The following is a 26,663-nucleotide window of genomic DNA, read 5'->3' on the forward strand; positions in this document are numbered from 1 at the left end:
CAAGTAAATATACATGCTATTCTTCAGTGTTAAGTGATCTATTGGGCTGAATAAAAAGGGTAGATATGACGGTCTCTCTAGTCCCTAGAACAGTTTGCCCCAACATAGAGATTTCTTGGGTTATTGCTAGAGAATGATTCCAGTTCTTGGTAGCCTTACTACGGATCCCAATTTCTGCATCTGTTTAGATAAGCCAGTGGCTAAATGGATGTTTGGTAATATTAAACAGTACCAATCTGCCTTCTGTATGGTGATTTTTAGGACTGGTCACACATACCCTCTTCCTCTTTCCTTTCTGTCCTCTTTCCATGCATATTTTTGAGATCCCATACATGTTAAGAACGGGGTTACTGTCTGTTAAGAATTCAGCCCAGTGGAGTTGAGATATAAGAAAACAAAAAATTCTAGCTCAATATAGTAAGTGCTATGATACCATGGAAGTTCAGATGAGATACACCTAATGTCATTTATGGGGATTAGGGAAGGCAATTTAAAGATTATACCTGCCACAAATACACAGATATTTGTATATACATGTATGAAAACACATTTTTTAAATACATCACTTCCTTTGCAGAAGTAAGACAGTAATGACTGTGTTGGCTGATATGCCTTTCTCCAGTATAATGAAAGACATATACTATCTCAATTGGGGGTGAATATCTATAAACTACTTGGTTTTTCTAGAAGAATGATACCACTTAATTTTAAGGTATTAATACTTTTTAAATCTCTACTATATTTTCAACAGATGACTTACAGTCAATACCAAAGGAGAATTTTCATTATATGCATGGTAGAGTGGAAAGCATGTTAGACAAATTAAAAAATATAGCTGTTACTCCTGGGTTGGTGGGTCATAAACAATGTGATTTTGACCAAATCATTTAACTTAATTAAATGATTCTTCACTGAAAACATGAGGAGGCTGAGCAATATGATTTAAAATTTCTTCCTAGATTTAAACTTCTGACCTTTACAAAACTCCTGGTGCATGTTAACACTTTTAAGCTATTATGATCTTAAGGCAATAACTTTTAAGTTTCCACTCGTAGAAAGTGCTTATAAATTATTTATGTTCTCATGCTCCCTATAAAATTGACTTAGTCCTGCTCCCCATACAAACAGTCCCCACTACACCTGCCAAGACCCGTCAGACTGGTTCTATTTACATCATTAGTGACTTCTTTCTTCACCTCAATCCAGCCCATGAAATTGCTGATATAGTCTGGATGCACACACTTGATTGCAGACCTCGGTCTCCACAGGGCTCTTCCCTGCTGGTCAGCGATGTATCGGTGAGTTCCTTTTTTCTTTGTCTTAAATTAACTTGTAGTTCAAAATGGCATAAACCACACCACAGAATGTGTAGATCTCTAATTTATTATTTGTTTAAGAAAATATTTTTGATTTTAACATAAAATTATGTCAAGAAATACATTTCTCTTCTTTCTGCATTAGTGTTCCCTGGGATGTAAGGCTTCATCCCCAAATATTTTTGTATATATTTTCAGATGGATTCAATAAATGATAAATGTAGATGGGGTTTGACAGCTGTCTTTTAGTTAACTGGTTAGTTAGTTTCAAGAATAGAATGTGTTCTTAGCTTGGGCTTTGTGTTATTGAGAAAGTATTCTTATTTTCAAAGGTATACGTGAGAAAAAATAAATCTGAAATCATGCAGTTCAAAATTACATTCATTTCTAGAAGTAAATAATTTAAATTTCAAAATTATAGATGTTTTGAAAGGAAAAAAAATAATTTAAGGAGACAGTCTGATCAAATTATTAGAGTTGGATTTAAAAAATAAATCCAGTGATATACCTGGCCACAATCACTTCTCTAACAGATAAATCATAATTATTTTGAAGTTGTTTTCATTCAAAGTTAGAAACTAAACAGTAACAAAGTTTCTATGTACTAGTTTGGACTCTGAAAAATAATTTTATCTTCAGATTAAGATTTTATTTTCTCTAAGTGATATATTGGCATGTCATTTTTTTTTTTTTGATTCTACTTTGAGAAGGAAACAGTTCAGAAAAACTTCCAGTAGAATCTTAATAGGGGCAAACACTCAGTCTCTGTCATTGATAGAAAGCTCCACATACTTATGAAAAGTTTAATACTTTTCTATACACATTGATGAAGCAACTAAGAGCTACAGACATAAATTTAGTCAGACTTCAAGGCTCCCTACCTTTTGCAAGTACTTCCCTATAATCCATGATGATTCTTCTGTCCTACACTTTTTACTACATTATCTTTAAGAATATTACTGTAGGGGCGCCTGGGTGGCGCAGTCGGTTAAGCGTCCGACTTCAGCCAGGTCACGATCTCGCGGTCCGGGAGTTCGAGCCCCGCGTCAGGCTCTGGGCTGATGGCTCAGAGCCTGGAGCCTGTTTCCGATTCTGTGTCTCCCTCTCTCTCTGCCCCTCCCCCGTTCATGCTCTGTCTCTCTCTGTCCCCAAAATAAATAAACGTTGAAAAAAAAATTTAAAAAAAAAAAAAAGAATATTACTGTAAAAAAGAGTGCTTTTATTTAAACATATAATCTCTATCAAACTTAAGATACTAAATAGATTTCAGACTTTGTCTATGCTAGATATGAGTGAGTCTAGAAATTGTGTAGAGGAGCTATAACATGGGGGTATGGGAATGCATTTTTCTGAGTAGACTCTCTAATTTGAAGGAAAAGATGTACCTATTTTTTGGTCCTACTTCAGAGAGGAGGGAAGATATCTCTCAGGGAAAAACAAAATAAACAAACAAAAAACTCCTCCCTGATCTAAAACTGTAAAAAAAGGGGAGCATATCTATGTTTGTCAGCCTAAGAGATGTTAAGAGAATGGGCTAGAGTGGAAAGGGACTAAATTTACTATGCACATTTGCACTAACAGGAAGGCTTTGAAGAAAGAGGTGTAATTGAAATACGTTCTTTCTAAGGACATTGGTTCATAGCTGGGCAAACATATAAGAAACACTGGAGGGTTTTATCAAATGTCACATTCCTTCCTCATTAGCCAAATTTCTGAGAGCCCCCTCCCTCACTGCACCTGTTCTAAATGAGAACCCTATTTTAGAATTTAAAAGTAAAAAGAAATTTGGACCAGGTAAATATTATTTTTCAAATGCTACCGTTTCCCTCAAATTCTTATTTTATACTATCCTTTGAGCACGAAGAGAATAACCCATGGATTTTATAAACACACACACACAGAGCAGAAGGTTAAAGAAAAATTTACTAGGAATAAGTTCATAGGGAAGAGATTGGGAAGAGAAGAATATATTTATTAAATATAGTTATTTTTGATGGGATGTATGCTAACTGTAGTTATCTGCAACCACTGATAAGAATGAAAGATAAACAGACTGAATTTATAGACAGTATCTACACAAATTTAGATGCACAAAGGCGAAATGAGTAATATTCAAATTAAAAAAATTGACTTTAGTTTTTACTCAGTAGGGTGAGAACTACCTCTCTGTGTGTGGCCCATGGACCCTTTCCATTAGATTCAATGGGGGCTTATTAAAAATAGAAAAGCCCAATTCTCATCCTAGAAATTCTCATCAATCTCTGATTGAGGCATGGGAATCACATTTTTTAAAAGTTACACCAGGTAACTCTTATTCACTCTAAAGTTTGAGAAGTACTGATTACAGTGTAAAGCTATAAAAAAGAAAGGAACTTGTAAGGTGGAATAGAATTAAAGCACAAATTAAATAGGTCAGCTTTTAAGAGAGCTGTAGCCCTTCGTTTTATTTAAATTGGTATAATTATATCATAATGGGAGGTAATCTCTCCCTAGTCACTTTTCCCTCCAAGGGAGAAGAGTACTCATTTATGCAATGTAGTGATGATTAAGGAAGAGAGGATAATTTCAGAAGGTATGGGAAACTGAAGGGTGGATACAGACATGATTTAGGTAGTTTGTGTCCAACAGGGAGGGTCTTAATATGGATCAAAAATATGTTTGTTTAGAGGGAAACCTTAACGTAAAACCAATCAAGCATATCCCCCTCTCCCACCCTCTAACCCAAATCAATTCAGAGATAGTGATACTGAAAGGTCACCAAATTGAGGTTTAGGCCCAGAGTTGCTATGGGATCCTGAAGAAAGAAAACTATCTGTTGAGCACCTATTATGTATTGTACATTTTCTAAAATACTATCTTATTTAATTCTGGAAATACCTTGAGAAACACTTACTGAGTGGCACCTGGGTGGCTCAGTTTGTTGATCATCTGACTTTGGCTCAGATCATGATCTCCCAGTTCGTGGATTTGAACCCTGCGTGGGGCTATGTGCTGACAGCTCAGAGCCTGGAGCCTGCTTCGGATTCTGTGTCTCCTTCTCTGTCTCTATCCCTCCCCACTTGCACTCTGTCTCTGTCTCTGTTTCTCTCTCTCTGTCTCTCTCTGTCTCTCTGTCTCTCTCTCGAAAGAAAAACAAACAACAAAAAAAACCACACAACTTCCCCCATCCCCAACTTATTGTGATTGCTCCTTTAAGAGTTGAAATAAGTGTGGCTCAGATTGTCCAGGGTTGGTCAATATTGAATCAGGTAAGAATCTGATCTTGGCCTTCTTGGCTCTAAAGTCTATGCTGTTACTGCCATAACACATTGTCTATCATGTGCGGGGAGCTAAAAGAAGAGTCTTTGGAAAGTTTGCATTCTAATAGAGAAAGGGAAAACATGCACACACACACACACACATACAGATTGGAGAAAATGTGCATGTATGTGTAGGCATATATGGCTATACAATGTCCTAGGCAAAGAAACAGATCGTATACAGATTGATATGAAATAATGTGCACAAATGCTGAAGGAGGAAAGGTGGTGGCATGTATTTTACTTTCATTGGTACATTTTTAGAAACATTTTAAAGAATGCATGGACTGCCCTTATTTAATTTTCTTAAAACTATCTTTGTACTAAAACAAGACGAAAATGTGACCTAACTTTTCCACAGTTTCAAAGGTGAGCAGTGACTGAGAGTATAATACCTCAATTACATCATCACTGTTTTCTAAAAAGGATTACAACATTTGCTATTGCATGAAAATCAAGTTCAATTCGAGCGGCATATCATGGAAAGAAGTCACCTGTCTGTTGTAACTATAACTGTCTCAATGGACCTTTGTTATTTTTTTCATTGTTGTCGGCTTTCCTCCAAAAATATGCCATTGTTTCAATACAAAGAGGGAATAAATAGAAACATTCAAGAAAAAAAGCAACATCGTGTGCTTCAGTATCAGCATTGAGCTTTATAAGTATGCCTGATGGCTTTAGTAATCGAGAATGGGGTGAGTTGGGTAGCTGTGGAGCAGGTCTTCTAAGACAGAAGGTGGTGAAATGGGTGCTCTGGCTGCTTTCCATGGCTTTGTCAGCATTAGGATTTAGAGGAACTGCATGAAGAACTTCATAAAGCACACTCCTTTGGGCATATTCTCATCAGAGACGGTGGGTGAGAATTAGGAAGAATGCCCTCACAACTGCAAGCATAATTTAATACATTTGAAATGAGTGGATTAGAGAATAGGAAAGTATTAAGAGGTTGAGAAAAAAAAATGGGTTGCAGAGATATCAAGTTATGCCAGAATCTGCAAGCCTGAACTTCTCCCACTTACTTACATGGCCTGTGTGGTTGGGCAATTTGTGAGACTTTTAGAATAGTAGCTCTGAAATAATAGAACTAAACTAGGGAAATCAGAAGTACCATACATCATCACTAAATTCTTTCTTGCAATCTTTTGTCTGAAGATGTCAGGTGATGCCTCTTTTTTGAAGCTGCAAAAGGAGATACAGAAGAACTTAGCACTTTGTTTCAAGTCAACTTGTGAGTCAGCGAAGAACAAAATAATAATTGCTATCATTTGTTTTACGTGTCCTATGTGCCAACTACCGTTTTAAAATATCATGAGTATTTAATCTTTATAACAACCTATGATTATATTATTATACCCATTTTATAGGTGAAGAAATTGAGGCTCAGTTGGTAACATTATTTGCTCAGAGGTAACACATGGCAGAACTGGGAGTTAACCTAGGTCTATCTCACTCTAAACCTATGCTATTAACCACAATGTTGTACCATCCTCCCGTCTCCTGTATTTACCACAATGGTTCTACAGCAAGGATGATTTAACTGTCCCATTGTGTCAAAAGCTATAAAAGCTATAATTATAAGCAACAGTGTTACTAATCAATGGGTAGTCTTCTCAGTTTTCCTCCTGGTAGACAGGCAGCATTGCTATCTGTGTTCTATAAAGTAGGGGATTCAATTTTCAAAGATTAGGTAATTTGCATGTGGTTACAGGAATGGGTGAGTCAGTCAATAGTAGAGAGAGGATCTGTTTTTCCTGTTCACCTGTAAACTGAATCCAATATTGTCAAGTAGAAGAGTTAAATTAACACAGGTGTCTACATTATCTAGGAAATACTACTGTTATTATTATTATTTCCATTTGAATATGTACAGAAATACATGACCTTTTAAAAATTAGTTGTTCACTTTAAAAGCTTGTCAGGTTGCATTTAGCAAAATTCAGAGAGGGTACATATAGCAGGAAAAAATACATATAGATGATTCCACCATATATTTTCTTATTTGGTACTTATCAACTACCCTGTAAGGTAGATAATTTTAATAGTACCATGAATTTACAGGTAGGGAAACCAAAGATTAGGAAGACCAAGACTTCCAAATCTCTGAGTAAGTGATTGGTAGAGCTGGAGTTTAATTCATCAGTTGAATTTCTTTTTACACATGAGGCCTAAGCAAACTCCTGATACATGGAGCAGAGTTGCTGTGGGTGAAGTGGCACTAAGGCTTGGGAGCCTTACTTGCTTTGTCTTCTTATCCCCTTAGGCATGCATGAGGCAACTTGAGGGATTTTTCAGCCCACTTCGAAAACAAATTAATTTCTCATTATTATGGTGGAAATAATGATAAGAGCCAACAGTTGTTGAACCTTTATTATGTGCCTGGTCTGATGCCAATTGCTCTATAGGTGTTATTTTGTTTAACCCTCAGAAGAACCCTATACTTACATCCTATCATTAGCCCCATTTATAGGTGGGGACATGTAGACTTAGAGAGAGTGAGTAATTTCAGAGCCGCTTAGCTAGTGAGAGGCAGAGCCAGGACTAAATCCAAACTCATGGATGCCAATGAGTTTGATGCCAAAGCCCAGACAGGGAAATGGAAGTCCTTTGTTTAAAGTCATAGAGCATAATCAAGAGTATCTTAAAATCAGTTGCTAGAGAATATTAACTAAAAGTATTTTATCATCTTTTCCATATACAGAAACTATAAAAAAGTTAGTAATATATTTCTTGATGTTCTCTTTTCACAAAGATAATTACATAAAAGTGGCAATTTACCTTGATTGCAATTAATCTGTTTTGCATATTTTAATAGCATTGGATTTCTCTATGTAGGAGTGACAAGAAATTTAGGGTAACAGAGGTTTATATAAAAGGGAATTAATATAAACAAGTCTGGAGGCAAACAGGTAAACCTGTGAGGAGATTAACAAAGTAATCAGGAATTTAGGCTCCTGCTGTTGTGCTGTCCCACTAGCAATGAATATACACCCTTAAATCACGGTCCAATATGATTGCCTGAGCTCCAACTAGCACATATGCATTCTAGCTATGAAATGCACATCAGGATTCCACCCACTGGAATAGAGACTCATTAGTCAGAACTTATTCACACGGTGACTCCTATGGACAAGGGACACTATTCTATTTTCCAGATGGCCATGTGCTTAACCAAATATCAAAAATTCTATTAATAAGAAGAAAATATTTGGGATATACATTTACAAGTATCTACTACAGACATGTTAAGTTTGAACGATGGTAAGTGTATCCTATTGTGATGAACAGCAGGCAGTAGACATATGGGTCTGAAGTTAGCAAAGTGATCTGAGCTGCAGTTATGGATTTGGTAGCCATCAGCATATAGATACGAATTAAAGCCGTGGGTGTTGGTAACTGAAAATATTTTATTCTTTTGGATAAAAAACACTGCCTTTATAATTTTATGGTATTGATTTGCACAGCAAGTCCTACCTTATTCTAGCATGAATCTGAGCATATTTCTTTATTATCATTAAAATGCCAATATATTAGGGTATTATTAATGTAATTATATAATGATCAATTTTATAAATTCTGTGTTCCATTCAAAAGTTAAGACCCAATACTTTCGTATATTACAGGTCAACAACTGGGGCAGGAGATTCATTAATCAAGAAATCTCACATCTGGAAGAATAATATAAATATTAACAGAATCAGTAATTTTCCAATTGTCCTTCATTGACAAATTAATTCAGATATTATAAACAGGAGTTTCTAGACTACTGGAGGGATTCTTCTATTGTGGCTAACAGTGTTTGCCAGGAAAACAGCAACCTGGAAGACACCATAGAGTCTTAGCATGTGTTTCAATGGATACATTCCAATTTTAAGGGCCATTACTGTTTTATGTAAAATGAAATCTAGGGATTTTTAAACTGGCTTAGGAGGCAAGCAGTAAAGACATTTTATGACTTCCTCTTACAAAACTTGGATCACTTGCAGTCCCTTACTTGTAATCCCTTACTTTGTTCCAGTTATCTGGCATGTGGCAACCAGAGAAAATTATGTTAAAGCTACTTGTTTGATAAATGCTGAATTTTTATTACAAAAATATTAAGCATTTTTAAGTCATGTGAGACATGGAACACTAACTTTGCTGGAAATTAAAGAGCATTTAGATCAGTTAAAGTCCCCATTGTTTTTTTAACAAATTAAGAAAATGAGAGCACGTGCAACAATGGTGCAAGTTGGAGATTAAGGGATGCTGGAATTTGTGTGATGTTGCATATGCTCTCAGGTTTTTCAGCTGAGAAACTTCAGGCTCAGATGAAAGGACTTCATCCTTAAAATTTTTTTAACGTATTTTTTTGAGAGACGGAACACTAGCGGGGGAGGGGCAGAGAGAGCGGGAGACACAGAATCTGAAGCAGGCTCTAGGTTCTGAGTTGTCAGCACAGAGCCCCATACGGGGCTTGAACTCAGGAATCACAAGATCACCACCTGAGCTAAAGTCGGAGGCTATCCTGACTGAGCACCCAAGCGCCCCAGAAAGGACTTAATCCTTAAGCAAGAATCCTCAGGACTAAGATGCAGGTCACTGGTTTTATAGTTCAGAGCTATTTCTACTATATCATGCCAACTCTCATAGGAGGCATCTAAGCAAAGTTATGAGAAAGATTTGGAAGGAAGATATCTAACGTTACAAAAAGTTTCTGAAAGTCCATATGTTAGCCTCAGAGCAGCCCCAAACTGAGGTTTCTCAACTATTTTTCTTCTAATAACACCTGCCGCCACATACTCACACACTTCCTGTGAATTCCTATTTTCTTTTACACTTTTAAGTGTGTACAATTCCCACGACTAGTTGCAGTGGCATCCCTTGTCGACACTTCTGTGGGAAACTGGCTTTTCAAGTTCCTTACTCAGATCGTGCCAATTTAACATCTTGAAGTGGAAAGAGTTTGAGGAAAAGAAAGCAAATATATCTAAGGAATTAAAGATTAAGATAGCTCAATTTATAAGTCTATAAACCCATACCTAATTTCTTAATAATATCTTTAAGTTCTGTTTCACCACATCTACCCATGATTATATATTTCTAGAGGTCAAGCTAAGTGTCAACCTGAATTTCAGTTTGTAGTTTCCTGTGCTGCACCATATCTGTCTGGGAACTTAATAAATACCTTGATGATCACACAATGGAGATCAGAGACATTCCTTCCTGTTGAGTTGCCACTAATACTTGCCACTAATATAATATGTGTATTTAACAAAGTCTAATGATCACATGTGTGATTTTCACAACTTCCATTTAAATTAGGTGCCAGAAAAGATATTATTACTTGAGTTTATGGTTGGTTAAATATAGGAATGGTTAAGCTATGGGTTTTGGCTAAGTTAACAGTTAATGAGTGGTAGGGTTTTCTGTCAACAATGTTTATTCACAATATCTATTTAAAACTTCCTACTGTACTAAGTACTGTATTTATTACTGTACTAAGTAATACTATGTTTTTGTGCCTACAATTTCAATAATCTTTAGATATTTTACAATGTGAAATCCCATTATGGAGTCATTTCAGTAATAATCAAGGAAGTGTTGTCAGATATGTTAAAAATTGTTGTAGAGCTTGGTATGAATGATTTTATACTGCTCCCCTCCCTACCCCATCATATTGCTTTTACTAGGTAGTAATTGGTGTCACCTGCCAATTTTGAAGGAAACGCTAAGAGTGTTACAAAACTAATTTTTGTTTCAATGCTAGGAATATTGTGGAGAATAGAACTTATTACATTATATACGTTGTTTTTTTTTTTTGTTTGTTTGTTTGTTTGTTTGGTGAGAAAAATGTGGCGTTGCTACTGAATAATTGATCAGTATTTATTTTATGGTTGCCATGAAGAATGTACCTGAACATGGTTGGCTTGTTTGCTCTGTTTGTTTATTTTTGTTTTTGAGTTGGTTGCTGGTAAGCTACAAATTTTGTGGCCGGGCTTAAGGAAATGTCTAAATGGGAATTTACATAGTTTTAGTATTACTCCCATTTTATGTTTTCACTCATGTTTTGTTTTCTCCTTGCAGAGAATTTAAATTCTCTCTAAATTTAAAACTTTTAAAAAATGTTTATATTTGAGAGAGTGGAGGAGAAAGGGCAGAGAGAGAGGGGGACAGAAGATCTAAAGCAGGCTCTACGCTGACATTAGAGAGCCTTACGTGGGGCTCAACCTCACAAACTGTGAGATCATGACCTGAGCCAAAGTCAGACACTTAACTGACTGAGCCACCCAGGTGCCCTTCGCATCTCTAAATTTAATTTAATACCATATATACTATATTATATCTATATATCTATATCTATATCTATATCTATATCTATATCTATACCTAATGTCCTTTTAAGTTACCTTAAACCAATCTAGAACAAGATGGAATATAAATAAAAACATTTATAATAAAAACAATGAGCTTCTCACCATTTATCTTAGCTGTAAGGAGAAAATGGAAAAGGTTTTCTGGTAATTAGACTACCACCTTGTTGTAATTGTAACTTCTCTATGTGAATTTTTCATAGTTATCATTCTTGAGAATGCACACATAATTCAGCCCAAAGGCCTGACTGATGTTATTAGACACTTTATAAATTTGTGTAACAGTTGACAGGACAGAAATATGTTATTTGCAATTTTATAAGAAGTAATTTGTATTTCTTTAAAAAAACAGCAATGAAAATATATGATCCATGCACACATATACAAATGTTAATTCCACCCTGTATATTTTTATAGTCTTATTCTACAAAGTATAAGAAAGATTAAAGATCTCTCCAATGCCTACTGGTATGAGTTTTCCACAGAGGAGAAAGCACCTGAGGTATTTGTGTAGATAGAAAGCAGGCACAACTCAATAAGCTAAAGAAATAAACAAGTGCCAAAAATGTAATAAAAATTGAATAAATAGTTATTACTTGATATTTGAAATCCTAAGTGCTGACTTAGGGGATTAGCAATGTCATAAGGTACCAGGTTGTTACTTTATTGTGGTATCTTTCTTCATGCTTTTCTTTTGACATTGTAATATACAGACCTTTAATAGCCCCAGATAACGTTTCCTGAAATTAATGTCCCTTATTTGCATTTATCACTTTCTGTACTATGATCACACTTTACAGTGGAAAGATCAAATCACAGTTGGAAAATCATATGTTTTCAGCTGAGATAGAAATATTAATCACAAAGCTTGATCATTACATGAAGTGTTTTATGGAAATCAGGTTTTACTTAATAGTAATTATTCTTCACAACTTCTGACCTGTCTTTCCTTGTGTGTAATATGCCAAGTTCTTTTCCAAGGCTAAGGCAGACTAGAAGTGCTTTGAGAGAAATTAAAACCTACACTATGGTGTTGACAAACATTCAGTTTAATTTGGTTTAGTCAATTTTAATTCATTTCCCTCTGTGAATATATCTAAGTCAGAGAATATAGATATAAGTAAGGCTCAGTCCCTATCCTCAAGGAGTTCAGAATACATACTTCAACGTGATGCTCTGATGCTTGGGAGGGGGCAGGGGGATAGACCTAACTAAGGGGACTTTTTGAACTGGCTCTTAAATACACATGAGCTTTTATGATGCAAGCAGAACTTAAACTCTGTTACTGCACCTAGGAGGCAGCAGAAACAAAGGCGAAGAGCCTGAAAGCTCATGGGGAAAAGGGGGAATGTCAGTTTGGGTTTCTAGTAGTCTCAACTGGCTATATCACTTCTAGAAAGATAGCTTACTGAAATGGAGAGTGATCTAGAGATTGGGAGGACAGAAAAGAAAACTTGTTAAGCTACAGGAAAAATTTTAATGAGAATTCCAGAATAAGGTCAGTGACAATGGGATTGCAGACAGACTACATTAAATTTGCCATGCAGATGAGACTGGAAAATGAAAAGATTATTATAGCTTCCCAACACAATTTGCATTGACTTGTAGGTTATTGCTTAAGTCAGCCATCAGTAAACTATGGCCCAAGAGCCAAATCTGTTCCACCACCTGTTTTTGTACAGTGCTTGAGCTAAGAATGATTTTTATACTTTCGTGGTTGAAAACAAATCAAAAGCCATGACAAATGAAAATTATATGAAGTTCAAATTTCAGTGTATAGAAATAAAGTTTTATCAGAACACAGCTATGCTCATTTGTTTATGTATATTGTCTATGGCTGTTTTGGGCCTACAAGGGCAGAGCTGAGTAGTTGCAACAGAAAACGTGTGGCCCAGGAAGCCTAAAATAGTTTCTATCTGAACTTGACAGAAGAGTTTGCTGACCTGTAGTTGAAGTAGTTGATAATAATGCTTTGGAACCATCAGCTTTACAGATACTGTGCACATGTTCATTCAAAACATCTCAGCTGGACTGGTCTGGTGAAACACGCAGACTAGGAATATCAGTGCTGGTTACCGTTACAGAGAATAAGCAAAGAGTTTGAGATCCACTGTTCATCAGTCTATGATGGTGGTGTGATGTGCGGGCTTGTGCTGATAAACTTTCCTTTGAAGCACTGTGAGCCCTGACTTACTCTCCAGTGCTTGCCATGAGGTTTATTTGTCTTAGTGTCTTTTTTTTTTTTTTTTTGCCCTTGCCTTTTTGTTATCTCTGCTTTTCTTTTTTAGTACAATTCTAAATTGACATATTAGGAAGTGATAATGATAATACAACTCTGGACATATTACTTATCTTTTGGCCATTTTAGGCTTCTAAAAATGTACCCATATTTTATTTGCTGTATTCACTTGCTATATTCATTGTCTAATCACACATGTCCTCAAACCGAAAAGAAAAATCACAGAAAAAAGGAAATTTGATGCCACTGAAACTATTAGAATTTATCTAGTCTGTCTGAAGTTGTGATTTTACATGAAAAGTTTCAGAAAAGTTTCAACAGGCCACAATAATCGTTGGACAGGATTTCTGTATAAGAGGGGTTAATTACATTAAGTGTCTATTGATAGGCACTTTATTCCTCCATTTTACCTATTTTTTTTTGGAGCATACTTCAACCACATGTAATTAGGAATAATTCAGTATTGGATCTCTTGCTGAGAGAGCAACAAAAAAAGTAATTAAGAAACAGGGTGAATCAGTTTGAAAAACAATGCCATATAGACTGGGAAGAGAAGAGATAATGTTTCAAATGACTAACATCTCAGCAATGTGGCCATTACCATTATTATTAATAATGAAAATAACGATACTAATAACAATCCTTGCTGACTGTTTTCTACTTGTGAACCCAGAGTAATAAAAAAAAATTATCATTTTAATCTCTATATAGCTCATCATGTTAGGTGGGGTCTGAAATTATTATCTCTGGTTTTGACCTGAAGAAAATAAGAGAGAGAATAAGAGAATCTATTGGTACAAGATTATACAATAAGTAAGTTGGTGGCAGGACTCAGAATCAGACTCTCTTAATTGTTTATTCAAAGTGTTTTTGGTAGATTCCCTTTTCTCTTTGTCCCATGCTGTCCCTGTTGTCCCTTCAAATTACCAAAGACAGAGCATCACCAAAATTGTTGTGAATCGTGGGGGTTAGGACAGTACCTTGGGCACAACAGTGATGGGAAATCCATAAAAAGACAGGTATAATCTTCCTTGTTAATTTTTTTTTTACCTTTTAAAAAATCTCTCTCTCTCTTTTGTTTAGTTCAAAAGCTATTATGTTTGTGGTTTTAAAAAAATGAATGCATCATAACACAAAAAGTAAATAAAATGAGTCTCTCATATTTCTGCTATTCCACTTCTTGCTATCAGTAATTTTGTGTCTCTTTCTCTACATTTTGCTATGCACACACGTAGTTTCATTATTTAAAAACAACTGGAACATAGAATGCATATATTTCTGCAACACTTTTTCATTAAAATATATCATTGATTATTTGAATGTTAATACTTCTAGATTTACCCCATCAATTTAACAGCTGCATTGTTTTACTTTGCTGTCTTGATTAAAAGTTATCATAGAGCAATTAGAATTTCTGCCATATTTCACAACTCTACATGGTGATAATATATTTTTGATAATTACAGCACATTTCCAACAGTTACAAATTCATATTCTTCATCTGGCATGTTTTGACATTAGTTGAGAAGCCCTTCCCTCCCCACATTCCCCCCAAAGTTTTGCTTACGTCTGCTATATCCATCTCCTTTCTTCTGCAACAGGTGAATAGCAAGCATTCAGAGATGAAGGAGCAGGGATCAGTTTTTAGGTTTCTTAGGCACATTTGCACATAAAAAATAACCTCCTCGTGGAGCAGTCTTTTTATATTGCAGTAATTGCCATTCTAGGATCAGGTGTTTGGAATATCACTCAAGGGAGGACTGAAGATTGAAGAGACGGGGGAGAGGAAGGTGAAGTTTCCTTGGCTATAATCCCATAGGAAAATCACAGGAACAAGGGAGGAGACCAGAGTCTCTGGAGTCTTTCCGTATATCTCTGTGTTTTCAGGAGGGGCAGAATCATATCTCAATGATGATAGTATTGACTTCTGTGACAGTGTTCCCACAGAATAAAGCATCGAGACAGAGCCAGGGTATGATGAGGTATGATAGGGACCAAAATGATATCACTTCCTCGTCCTCCATAACTGGAAACAGAGTCCCCTTGATTCCTGTAAGCAAAAATTATTTATTGCAAAATGCTTTCCAGTTTGCAAGAAGTTTTCACATTCATGACCTCATGCAGGATTCCGCAATCAATCATGTGCTTTAGACAGAATGGCTATCCTGTCCCTTATCAATGAATGGGCAACTTAGTTCAGAGTTTAAATGATTTTTCCAAGTTTCATAGCTACTAAGGAAAGAGGTGGACTCAGAGTCCTCCTTATTTTGGTTGAACTTCCCGTGTTCCTCCAGGATAGCACCACACTTTCTCACCAGTCCTCATGTACCAGGCAGTGCTCTGGAGACAAGCATACGTGCCAATGATTCTACCAGTATCTCAAGACATTTAAAATAACAGAATCCTTATTTAAAATAACAGCAACTCTGACTTATTATTTTATTTTCTCCAACTTTTGAGTTTGCTTAGCAGCTATTATAGCACAAGGGAACAGCAACTGTGATAATTAAACAAAAACCTGGTTGACAAACATTTTTCAGTAACATGCTTTTGAAGAAAGAACAAATGGGAGAGGTTGAGGGAATCTTACACAGAAGGGATTTCCTGCAGTGTTACTGAAATTTGGAGTCAAACAGGTTCTTTGGAAGAGAGTTCTGGGTATCTTTTATGTGTATCCTCATAGTTTGTTTGGAGACAAATTAGAAAAATGGAAGGAGAATAGAATTAGAAATTCTATCTGGAATAGTATAGATCAAGCTGTAATGCGTTTCATGGACCATTTAAGATTCTAGAGTGGTAGAAATAGGCTTTAAACATTTTTATAACCTCTACAGTGCCTAACTCAGTATTTTGAACCTAGCCAGCTCTGTAAATCATAACTAACACTTACACAACACTTTCTACATGCCAGGCACTGTGGTAGGCACTTTACATATAGTAATTCATATAATCCTTACAAAAATCCAATGAGGGGCGTCTGGGTGGCTCAGTCGGTTAAGCGTCCGACTTCAGCTCAGGTCACGATCTCGCGGCCCGTGAGTTCGAGCCCCGCGTCGGGCTCTGGGCTGATGGCTCAGAGCCTGGAGCCTGCTTCCGATTCTGTGTCTTCCTCTCTCTCTGTCCCTCCCCCACTCATGCTCTGTCTCTCTCTGTCTCAAAAATAAATAAAAGTTAAAAAAAATTTTTAAAAATCCAATGAGATACGTACTGTCATTATCATCTTCACGTTATGGATGAGGAAACAGGCACAGAGATGTCAAATTACTTGCCTAAGGTCAAGCAACCAGAGGCCAGGATTAGCTTCAGCAGCCTGGGACCAGGGAGTGCTCTAAACCAAAACAGTACTCTACCACCTGAGTGTCCTGAATTCCCCAGAAATGTCTGCTTTAACTAAGGAATACATATGGCACATACTGTGATATAACCCATTTATTTGCTTTCTTTCTCAGGCGAGCTGTGGTGAGGGCCAGAAAGAGAACTTGTTTGGAGCCCTGGGCTATTGGCCTCATCACTTTTATATCCCTGATTGTCCTGGCAGTGTGCATTGGACTTACTGTTCATTATGTGAGATACAGTAAGTATGGGCTGCCCTGGCATCATGTGATTTACCCCCAAATATTTCCTCTTGTGCATTCCAGTTTTGATTTGCCTCAGGCCTATTCATTCATGCCCACAACTTATTTGCATAGCTGGTACAAAGAATTCTTTACCTACCTGTCTCTTACTTAATCCTCACAAGCCAAGAAGGATTCTTTCATCTATCTTTGATGTAGCAATGCTTCCTGCTGGGAATAGCATGCTAGTTTTAATATTCGTTAATAAGCGATAATCAAATATTAAATAGGAAGACCATAGGAGAGTTAGAGTCCACTGTGTTGAGTTGTTTGAAGACATAGGACAATCACCTTGATTTAAAATTATTCCAACTTATTGATATCCTGAGAGCCCAATAAATTAATTACATAATCAAGGATCAGAGAGAAGTAGGCTCTATTCTTTATGAGTAAGATAGAAAAATGCTCATAATGATATATTGTTGAATAAGTGCCCATTTCTGTTATTTTAAATCTAATAATCTCGGAATATATTACATGTGATTAAAGAGGATAGGATATGCTGAGAAGGTTAATTATAAAGAGGTTCACTCTGGTAGTCAGGTGTCTCACATCTAGGTGAACCATGGGTGTGCTATGTTATTAGAAAGGTCCCCAGGGTGCTTTAGGACTATTTTTCTATAACAACCCTTCTGAAGTTTCCCTCTACTTTGCTTGGGGTTGTAATTACTTGACTCCACTATGACCTATTGGCTTAATATCTCCCTTAGTGACTAACTAATTCTTTGATGTCAAGACACTGTAACCAAAGAAGCTAATCACTTGATTCAAATTTAATTGCAAATTTGCACAAGTTGCTTTCCTATAAAGAGACAGTATGATCAGTAAATTGGTTATCTACTTCCACTAGCAGACATAATCTCAATTCCAATCTCAAATCCAATCTCAATTTCTAAAGCAAGGTGGACCATTTCTGGGTAGTTTAAAGTAAAAATATTTAAAGTAAATACTTGTTTTGGTAGAATTTGCCCACACACAAATCTCTAAATTTGGAGTATCTATATTTTGATGATTTCTCTGGAGCATGTTTTTAATTAAAAAAAAAAAAGAATGGCTAAAATAATTTAATTCTATAGTTCTGTTATGAATATATTGAGTCTCATTATATTGTAAACATCATTATTTCTCTCTACAGATGCCTAGCACTGTATGATAAAGATTAGTGAGGAGTATCTAGGTGGCTCAGTCTGTCAAGTGTCTGACTCTTGGTTTCAGCTCAGGTCATGATCTTACGGTTCGTGAGTTTGAGTCCTGGGTTGGACTGTGCTGACAATGCAGAGCCTGCTTGGGATTGTCTCTCTCCCTTTCTCTCTCTGCCCCTCTCCTGCTCATGCTGTCTCTGTCTCTCTCAAAATAAATAAACTTAAAAAAAGATTAGTAAATCATATGTATGATATCTTCATGGGGGCATACTTTGGTTTGTCTGACTTCACAAGGAATTCCTAGTAATGCTAGAGGTTTCATTACTGAAGTGAGAGAAAATGTTTCTTACTATTTCTCCTTTGCTTTTTCTAAGCCATGCATTATAAGGCTTACAAATCTTACTCACATGCATAAAATGAAAACCTGGCAAGGTTTTTCCGGTAACTTGTTCCTGGATCCTATTGTCTGGATGATCAGTATGGTAATATGGAACACTCAACTTCCACTGCCCACACAGCACATCTGAATAAATAGTGATTGTTGTGATATGTGTTACTGTCTTACATGTATGACCCGCCCTCTGTTTGGAGATATAAACAAAGAACAGAGTGGATATAGCACATGAGCATTGAGGAGTTGGCACACCTAGATAACCAACTAAACCAAAAAGTTACGGAAACAGACAAGTTAGGATGGAGGTAATTCACCTTGAAAAAAACATCATTTTGGCAAAAAGTCCAGGACAGCATAGAATTGTGTGGGCAGCTTCTATCCAGGGGCCTTTAGGTCTGCCTTTTTGCCCTTTTGTAAATTGTCTGACAGGAGGTGACTCTCTTGTGAGCAATATCCTTATAGGTTACAGATTCAGGAACTTGTTAGAAAATTATCAGCAAACTAGTGTTCATCCTTATTTTTCTTACTTTTCTGTTAATATTCCTCAATAATATTTCCCAACAATTACACATGCCATATAATTTTGGCAACTGGGAATATATTTTGACTCTTGGTGACCTATTTGAGTCTCTTCAACAAAGTAAAATATTGACTACAGATAAGTTGTTCATTTGGGTGAAACATATGAAATTGTCATATTTGAGCATATTTGGCTTATACAAATGGCAGTTTCAAAAAGTCAATCTAATAATTTAAAACAGAATAAGAACAATATGTATAAGTCAGTTCTTTCTACTATTCAGTGAGGGGATAGGTACCCCACCAGTAGTATTACATGGGAGCTTGTTAGAAATGAGGATTATTATGCCCAATTTAGACCCCATGTTCAGTATTTCAATAAATTAAAAAGCTTCTTTGGGATTATGTGTATTTCCAGGGAACTTCCTGGATTTCAGGTCATTCTGGCCTTTCAGGGCAAGACGGTTCAGTGAAAGGGAGGTAAGGAAAGAGGGAACAAGGCAAAACCTCCCTAGCACCTCACTTTGGTGGCTCATTTCCAGGAGGTCCTAACATTTCAGGCTGCCATCCAACATCTTTTGCATCACTGACCATTCCTTAGCCATTCCCTAGCCTTGCCAACCCAATCAAATCCTCTGGATGGCTCGGATGTTCTTTTGAAATTTACCAGTAGTTTTTTCCCAAAACTCTTATGTATGAGAGACTTCTTATACAGCTTCAGTGAGTGGGTTTGGTTTTTCCCACCCAAAAAGTGGTATGTAAAGAAAGTTTGTGTTATGAGAATTAGAGCTTGACTTGAAATCCAGTTCTGTCTTTTCTGGCTATGTCATGTTAGAGTTGGGCAATTTCCTTACATTTCAGAGACTGTAGTCTTTACCTGTTAAATGTGGACATACTGCCTTCCCATGGAGATTATAGTAAACTAATGTTAGTTTCCCTTTCCTCTGGGGTTCAAGTGAAGAGGAAAAGAATGAGAAGCAAGAGAGAAGAGGAAAGAAATTGAGATTGCGTGAGGCACACTCCATTCTCCTACAATAACCACACACAACTGTCTTGATCACCGTTATATTCCTAATACTCAACACAGAGTCTTTCATAGAAGAATTAATATTTGTTGAATTAATGAATCTTCTTAAGGTCCCATGCTTGCTTCAGGTATAGAAGGGTAGATGAATACTGTGTTAATTTTCAGCAGGCCCAAAATGAGGGCTGCTTAAACCGGATGAAGAAAGTGTAGACAATGGCTAAGGAAACAGGACACTCCTTATGGCTGGTGGGAGAAAATAAGTGGAGTGAGAAGGGAGTCAGGTGAAATTAAGTGTCCCTGGAAGGTTATGTCAGATGGCAGCTCTAGCTCTCTACCTGAACTCCAAGCATTTTCATCTCTACCCTTATCTCCTTCTTTAGCCCCAAAACATTTTCTTACACTATGGTCCGTGTGGCCAGAATTGATATGTAGTTTCCTGAATTGGAAGAAATCTACTTCTGGAATATAATAGTAAGTTTACTAGGGGCGCCCAGGTGGCTCAGTCGATTAAGCGTCCGACTTCAGCTCAGGTCACGATCTCGTGGTCCGTGAGTTCGAGCCCCGCCTCAGCCTCTGGGCTGATGGCTCAGAGCCTGGAGCCTGCTTCCGATTCTGTGTCTCCCTCTCTCTCTGCCCCTCCCCCGTTCATGCTCTGTCTCTGTCTCAAAAAAAACCAAAACCAAAAAAAAAAAAACAAACAAAAAAAAAAGTTTGCTCTTTGGAAACTTCTGAGTCCATTTTATTTTGACACTTCTTTTAAAAATTTAAATCCAAGTAAGTTAACTTATAGTGTAATGATGGTTTCAGGAGTAGAATTTAGTGATTCATCACTTATATATAACACCCAATTCTCATCCCCACAAGTTCCCTCCTTAATGCCCATCACCCATTTCGCCCATTCCCCAACTCAACACCCCTGTAGCAACCCTCAGTTTGTTCTCTGTATTTAAAAGTCTCAAATGGTTTGCCTCCCTCTCTGTTTTTATCTTATTTTTCCTTCCCTTCCCCTCTGTTTATCTGTTTCTTTTCTTAAATTCCACATATGAGTGAAATCATATGATGTTTATCTTTCGCTGACTGCTGAGTCCATTCTTGTTTGTACGTTCTGATGGTGTAACTTGCTGCCTCTCGTGGCTAATTCAGGAATGGGTAACAAATGACTAATCAGCCCACAGGAACACCAAGCATTTCTTATGGCTTTTACACTCTAAATCTTATGATGATGAGTGTTGTTTTTTATTCTGAGATAACCAGGAAGCTCAGGGCAAGATAATGGAGATGACGACCTGGGGTAGGACACTCTTTCCGGTCTAAACAGGGAAATAATGATGCTTTACACACATCTAATTAAAAGTATTATGGGTTTTTTTTTTCCCTCTCTCCTCATAGACCAAAGGAAGACCTACAATTACTATAGCACATTGTCATTTACAAGTAACAAACTATATGATGACTTTGGAAAAGAGGCTTCTAAAAATTTCACTGAAATGAGCCAGAAAATTGAATCAATGGTAAGCACTTTTTTCTCCATTTCTAGGCATTTGCAATCACTTTATATCATAAGTTTTGGTACCTAGCTTCCAAAACATCCATTCAACTGATCTTGTGTATCTTTGAAAAATGGGAAGCAGCCCTGGCCTGAAAGATGTAAAACAAACTGACAGTACATGACTTGGAGAGCACACCTTGCAGGGCTGAGGCAAGTGAACTGTAGACTTTCCTTCATGTCCCTCCTACTTGCTCTTCCATAGCTAGTGCTACAATCTTGATGAGTGGAGTCCAGGAATTTTGGGAATGTGAGGGTGACCCAAAATATGACTGTTGTATCCTATAGAAGACACCTTGAGCAAAAGACCATGAGACTGAAACTATTCAGACACATACTTGAATAGTATTTTGGTATTCAAAAATATCTGACCTTGGGCTGGTTTTTGGTATATGAGTCTATAGGAAATACATGGATACTCATCTCTACCTTTAAGACATCAACATTCATCCTCAGAGATGAATCAGATATTTTAAAAAGTGGAAAAATTATCAGTTTAGGCCAAGAGAGCAACAGTCTGTGTGATGATTCGAATCATTATCAGATTACTTAGAGAATAATTTGGACTTTTCCTGACAGTGTATGAGGTAATTTGTGGCATATGATGTGATGGAAAATACCCTAAACTAGAAGTTGGGACACTTAGTTTTAAAACCACTTGTTACCAATTTTCATTCTGGACAAATTTTCTTATGTGAAAATTAAGGTATTAGACTAGATAATTTTAAAATTGTCTTCCATATCCAATATCCTGCGTGAGAACATAATGGCAGTTATGTGCATAGAAACTGCCTAATAGACTAGAAGCCTGAGGATTTAAATACATTTGTAAGGAGGGGGTCAAATCCTGGTTGAATTTGTACTTATAAACAACAAATCAGGAAAATATCTGAATATACTCTCTTCTAAAACTATATTATATATATACATATACACATATATATAGACTGTATATGAATATACTCTCTTCTAAGACTATATATATATATATATATAATAAAGAAAAGAAAATGGAACTAAAAAGGTCAAAAAAGATGCAACTATTTGCCTTGTTTTTTGTGACATTCACTAAAATAAATTTTATAAGATCCAAAATGATTTATGTATGAAGGAATATAGATAGGACTCTTGAACACTCTTAAAATTAATAATAATTTTTAAATTATTTGATTAAATATAAGCCCTTAAATAAAAATATCCAAGTGAATGTTGTCATTAGAGGACTCACTTGTACTATGCTGATATGTCTTATAATTGAAGTAACTGCTCTTGGGCACAAAGAGGAGTCAGCAAAAGATATGAAAGAATAAAAAGGCTCATTGTTCCTGTCAGTCAATCACTAGCTTGTAGTAACTGTGTTTGGTTAATATTCACACACTTGAAACCAAGAAATACTTGACATGTTTACCTTGACTTCTAATTTAAAATTTTAATTTGGCTAGAATTCTTTTAAAAAAATTTTTTAAAAATGTTTTTATTTATGTTTGAGACCGAGAGAGAGAGACAGAGACAGAGACAGAGCACGAGCTGGAGAGGGGCAGAGAGGGAGAGGGAGACATAGAATTGGAAGCAAGCTCCAGACTCCGAGCAGTCAGCACATAGCCCCACGCGGGGCTCAAACTCACGGACCATGTGATCATGACCTGAGATGAAGTCAGACGCTTAACCGACTGAGCCACCCAGGATCTCCAAGTTGGATAGAATTCTTAATTATAGTAGTAAGAAATATCTCCACAAGATACATTCTGGTATCTTATTAAAGTAAACCTTACAGAACATATTAGGCTAAGTATCCTAGTTCACATGGGCTTTTCTAAGAGCATTTTGAGTACTGAAGTGGGTGCAGATAATGCCAGGATATTTGGTAACTTCTTCACAAGGTTTAAGAACCACATGACACTGTCATACACCCACATCTATGATCCAACCATCAGTTGGCAGAACTATTCAATTTCCTTTGTTTACCTACAGTAGAAGTCTGTATCTCAGGGTATGAATATTTACTCTTTCTTTTCATAAAACAGTGTGTTTATTCCTTTTTAGTCTCTTTCTGAGTGTACACAGCAGATGTCATTCTTGGCCAACTACTGTGGTTCCCAGATAACTCCTAAGGCAGAGTTCAGTTGAAATTACTGAGTAGAATACCAGAAAAGATTCTTTGAGATTCTTCAAGTTGAGTGAATTGTGAAATGTTGATTAATGTTTCTTGTTTTGCTTTGTTTTGTTTTTAAATTTTCCATAGAGCTTTAAATTGACTTGTAGAAAATTATTCTTGCTGATGTATGTTGAATATTTTTGGAACAGGTAAAAAATGCATTTCATAAATCTCCATTGAGGGGAGAGTTTGTCAAGCCTCACATTATCAGGTTCAGGTATGTAAATCTAAAATGCTGACTTCTGAATATAATTTAAAACTAAAGCTGTTAACTTGGCTAGTAATAAATACTATTGGAAATATTAATGATATGATATAATTCAATTAAACCAATATTCATTTGACAACTGTTCTAAGGCACGGATTATAATTTGCTTTACTCATTCTCTAAATCCATAAGAAAGCATTTGCAAGGTGAGGTAAGGGACGAGTATTATTGGTGGCTATATTATTGAATTGTTCTTTGGGAATCTAATTACAAAAATAGGGACCTAAGCCATATACCTTAGTTTAATAACCAATTTTTCCCTCTATAAAATAGCATAGTAGATGAGGTTTGTCTTACCCTCTTCATTCTCCTCTTTATGAATTTTGTTTACTTTTTTCACTCTCTCAAGGGGACTTCATGCACCCACATGACTTCATACTATCGAAATCCAAATTTCTATTTCCAATCTAAACTGCTTTTCTGATTTCTAGAGCTATCTGCCTGCCCATGCACATCTCCACATGTAGGTTCCACAGAAAATTCTCTAACTCAAGTGAAACTAATGGGAAACCTGGACATCATCCTACACTCCTCCATTTCCTGGGCCCCTCACATTTTATAAATAACCATGTTCTTCCAGTTCTACCTTCCAAATCACTTTCCAATTTGTTTACCTCTTCATCTTAGTAACATTCTTACTCATTAGTATTTTTTCTGCAATCAGTGGGAAGAAATGCAAGTTTGTACAAAAGATGAAGTTAGTCTTACAGATTTTAAGCTGAGATACTAGGGGACATGAGCCTGAAATACGAGTCTCACTCAGGGGAGGAAAAGGGAGCTGAGTTGAAGATATGCCTTTGCCCATTCTCAATCAAAGTACTAGAGAGTGTGGATGTAACCAGAATTTTTCAGAAAAAGGGTAATGCAAGGAAAAAAATGATGATGAAGAAAGCCTGAAGGAAATAATACTTAAGGAGATGGGGAAAAAATAGGAGCCAAGGAAATAGGGAAGGAGAAAGAAAAAAGAGATATCATGAGAAAGGCACCACTGATACAAAAGACAAAAAGTTTCAAGCATGGAATGGTCAGCATTGACAAATACTCCTGAGAGACCAAGTAATATGACCAGAAATAATTAACTGGATATGCCAGTGAGGAAGTCATTTAGTGTACAGAAAAGACTCAGTGGTATGGAAAGGGAGGAAGTAGATTGCAAGGAAGTAAATATGAGGCACAGTGTAATTTACCCTTTCAAGAAGGTTTGTTGTGATAAGGTGAGAGATAAATTGAATAGCTGGGGTAGAGAGACAGTTTTGTTTGTTTTTGTTTCTATTAGTCAACCAGTATAGGAATAGTTTAAGAGAAGGAATAAAGAATAATTGTTGTACGGTGTTGTTTAGTCAGTGAAAGGGGTGAGATACATAACAATATTCTCATTAAAGTCCTATTTGTTTTTTCAGATTACAAAAACAATATAAAATATATAAAATTCAAATAACACAATATCACATAAAATAGAAGGCAAAAACTCCCTGTCTAATAATTCCATTTGCAGAAGTAACATAGCTTCTTAACAATTGGTTGTGTGGTATTTCACTACAAGTATGTGTCAGGGTTGATTTAGCCAATGCCCTTGTGATGGACACTTAGGTTGTTACATATTTTTTTCTGATTTAAAAACAAGGTTATGATAAACATTTGTATAAATCTCTTTGCACACACAAAAGTTTATTTGAAGAGAGTGCTGTATCAGAGAAATGGATCATCAAATGTATAATTGATAAACAAAACTGACCTCTAAAAATAAGGTTCTAATTTACATTCCCATTTACAGTTTATATGAGAAGTCAATACACTGTATAGTGGGGAGTAAAATTCTTTGAGAACTGATTATATATGAAAAAAAAGGAGGTAGAGTAGCTGACAGAAAATGAGAAAGAGAAGTCAAGGATGATTCCAAGAAGTAATTCATCCAAACAACACTAAGGCTAATTAATGCTCTATCTTGAAAATATAATCACATGAAGTAACAACAATTTGGTTAAGCTTTCTAATATCCCTAGGATTAGAAGTTGTTTAGGAAAGCATGAAGTTGCTTAGGAGATTTCACTGGATTTAAGCCACTGGGAATTAAACCTGAAGGCCAAACCCAGAGTTGATTTCACATTGATCATATGGTATATTTAATAGTATTAAATGGTTGACAAGAGGGTATCTTTTTATATTAATAACTAGATATTTTGGTGTTAAGGGACACCATGAGCATACTATCTTACTATCAGGGAGGCTAAGTTGGAAGTTTTATATGTGGAAAACAATAGGAATATAGAATGAAACAAATTGGATCTTTTAAATTACATTATGGATTTGTTTTGTGTGTGTGTTTCAAATGGGTGATAAAGAAAAAAAATAGATTGTGATATTACCACAAATATAATTTTGAACTTTATATTTAAAACCATTTTTTTCTGTTTTTCTTTTTGATCCACAGTCCAGAGGAACATGGAGTGTTGGCTCATATGTTGCTGATTTTTAGATTTCGCTCTACTGAGGATCCTGAAGCCATCAATAAAATTATTCAACGTGTTCTAACTGAAAAGCTGCATGATGCTGTAGGACCCCCTAAATTAGATCCTGAATCAGTTGAAATTAAAAGTAAGTTTCTTTCTGTTATTTAGCTTAATTTTCTTACATAGAACAGCTCCATGTTAGTTTTGGTCTTAGGCACTGATTTTATTTATTTATTTATTTATTTATTTATTTAAAATCCAAGTTAGGTAACATATGATTTCAGGAATAGAATTTAGTGATTAATCATTTAAATATAACACCCAGTGCTCATCCCAACAAGTTC

At 36.1% G+C, this 26,663-nt stretch overlaps 1 protein-coding gene across 2 annotated transcripts in view; it reads left to right on the forward strand.

Moving 5' to 3' along the window:
- The first annotated feature begins 1,176 nt into the window (after positions 1 to 1,176).
- Positions 1,177 to 26,663, forward strand: part of LOC122478839 (transmembrane protease serine 11E-like) — a 48,436-nt gene continuing 22,949 nt past the window's right edge. For both annotated transcript variants that reach the window (XM_043572558.1, XM_043572559.1), the window contains exons 1-5: positions 1,177 to 1,298; positions 16,654 to 16,778; positions 21,290 to 21,411; positions 23,751 to 23,818; positions 26,301 to 26,464. In XM_043572558.1, coding sequence (XP_043428493.1) covers positions 1,291 to 1,298; positions 16,654 to 16,778; positions 21,290 to 21,411; positions 23,751 to 23,818; positions 26,301 to 26,464 — 487 coding nt within the window. In that variant the 5' untranslated portion in view covers positions 1,177 to 1,290. The remainder of the gene's footprint in view (positions 1,299 to 16,653; positions 16,779 to 21,289; positions 21,412 to 23,750; positions 23,819 to 26,300; positions 26,465 to 26,663) is intronic.

This window comes from Prionailurus bengalensis, chromosome B1 (genome assembly GCF_016509475.1).
Source record: "Prionailurus bengalensis isolate Pbe53 chromosome B1, Fcat_Pben_1.1_paternal_pri, whole genome shotgun sequence".
Lineage (NCBI taxonomy): Eukaryota > Metazoa > Chordata > Mammalia > Carnivora > Felidae > Prionailurus > Prionailurus bengalensis.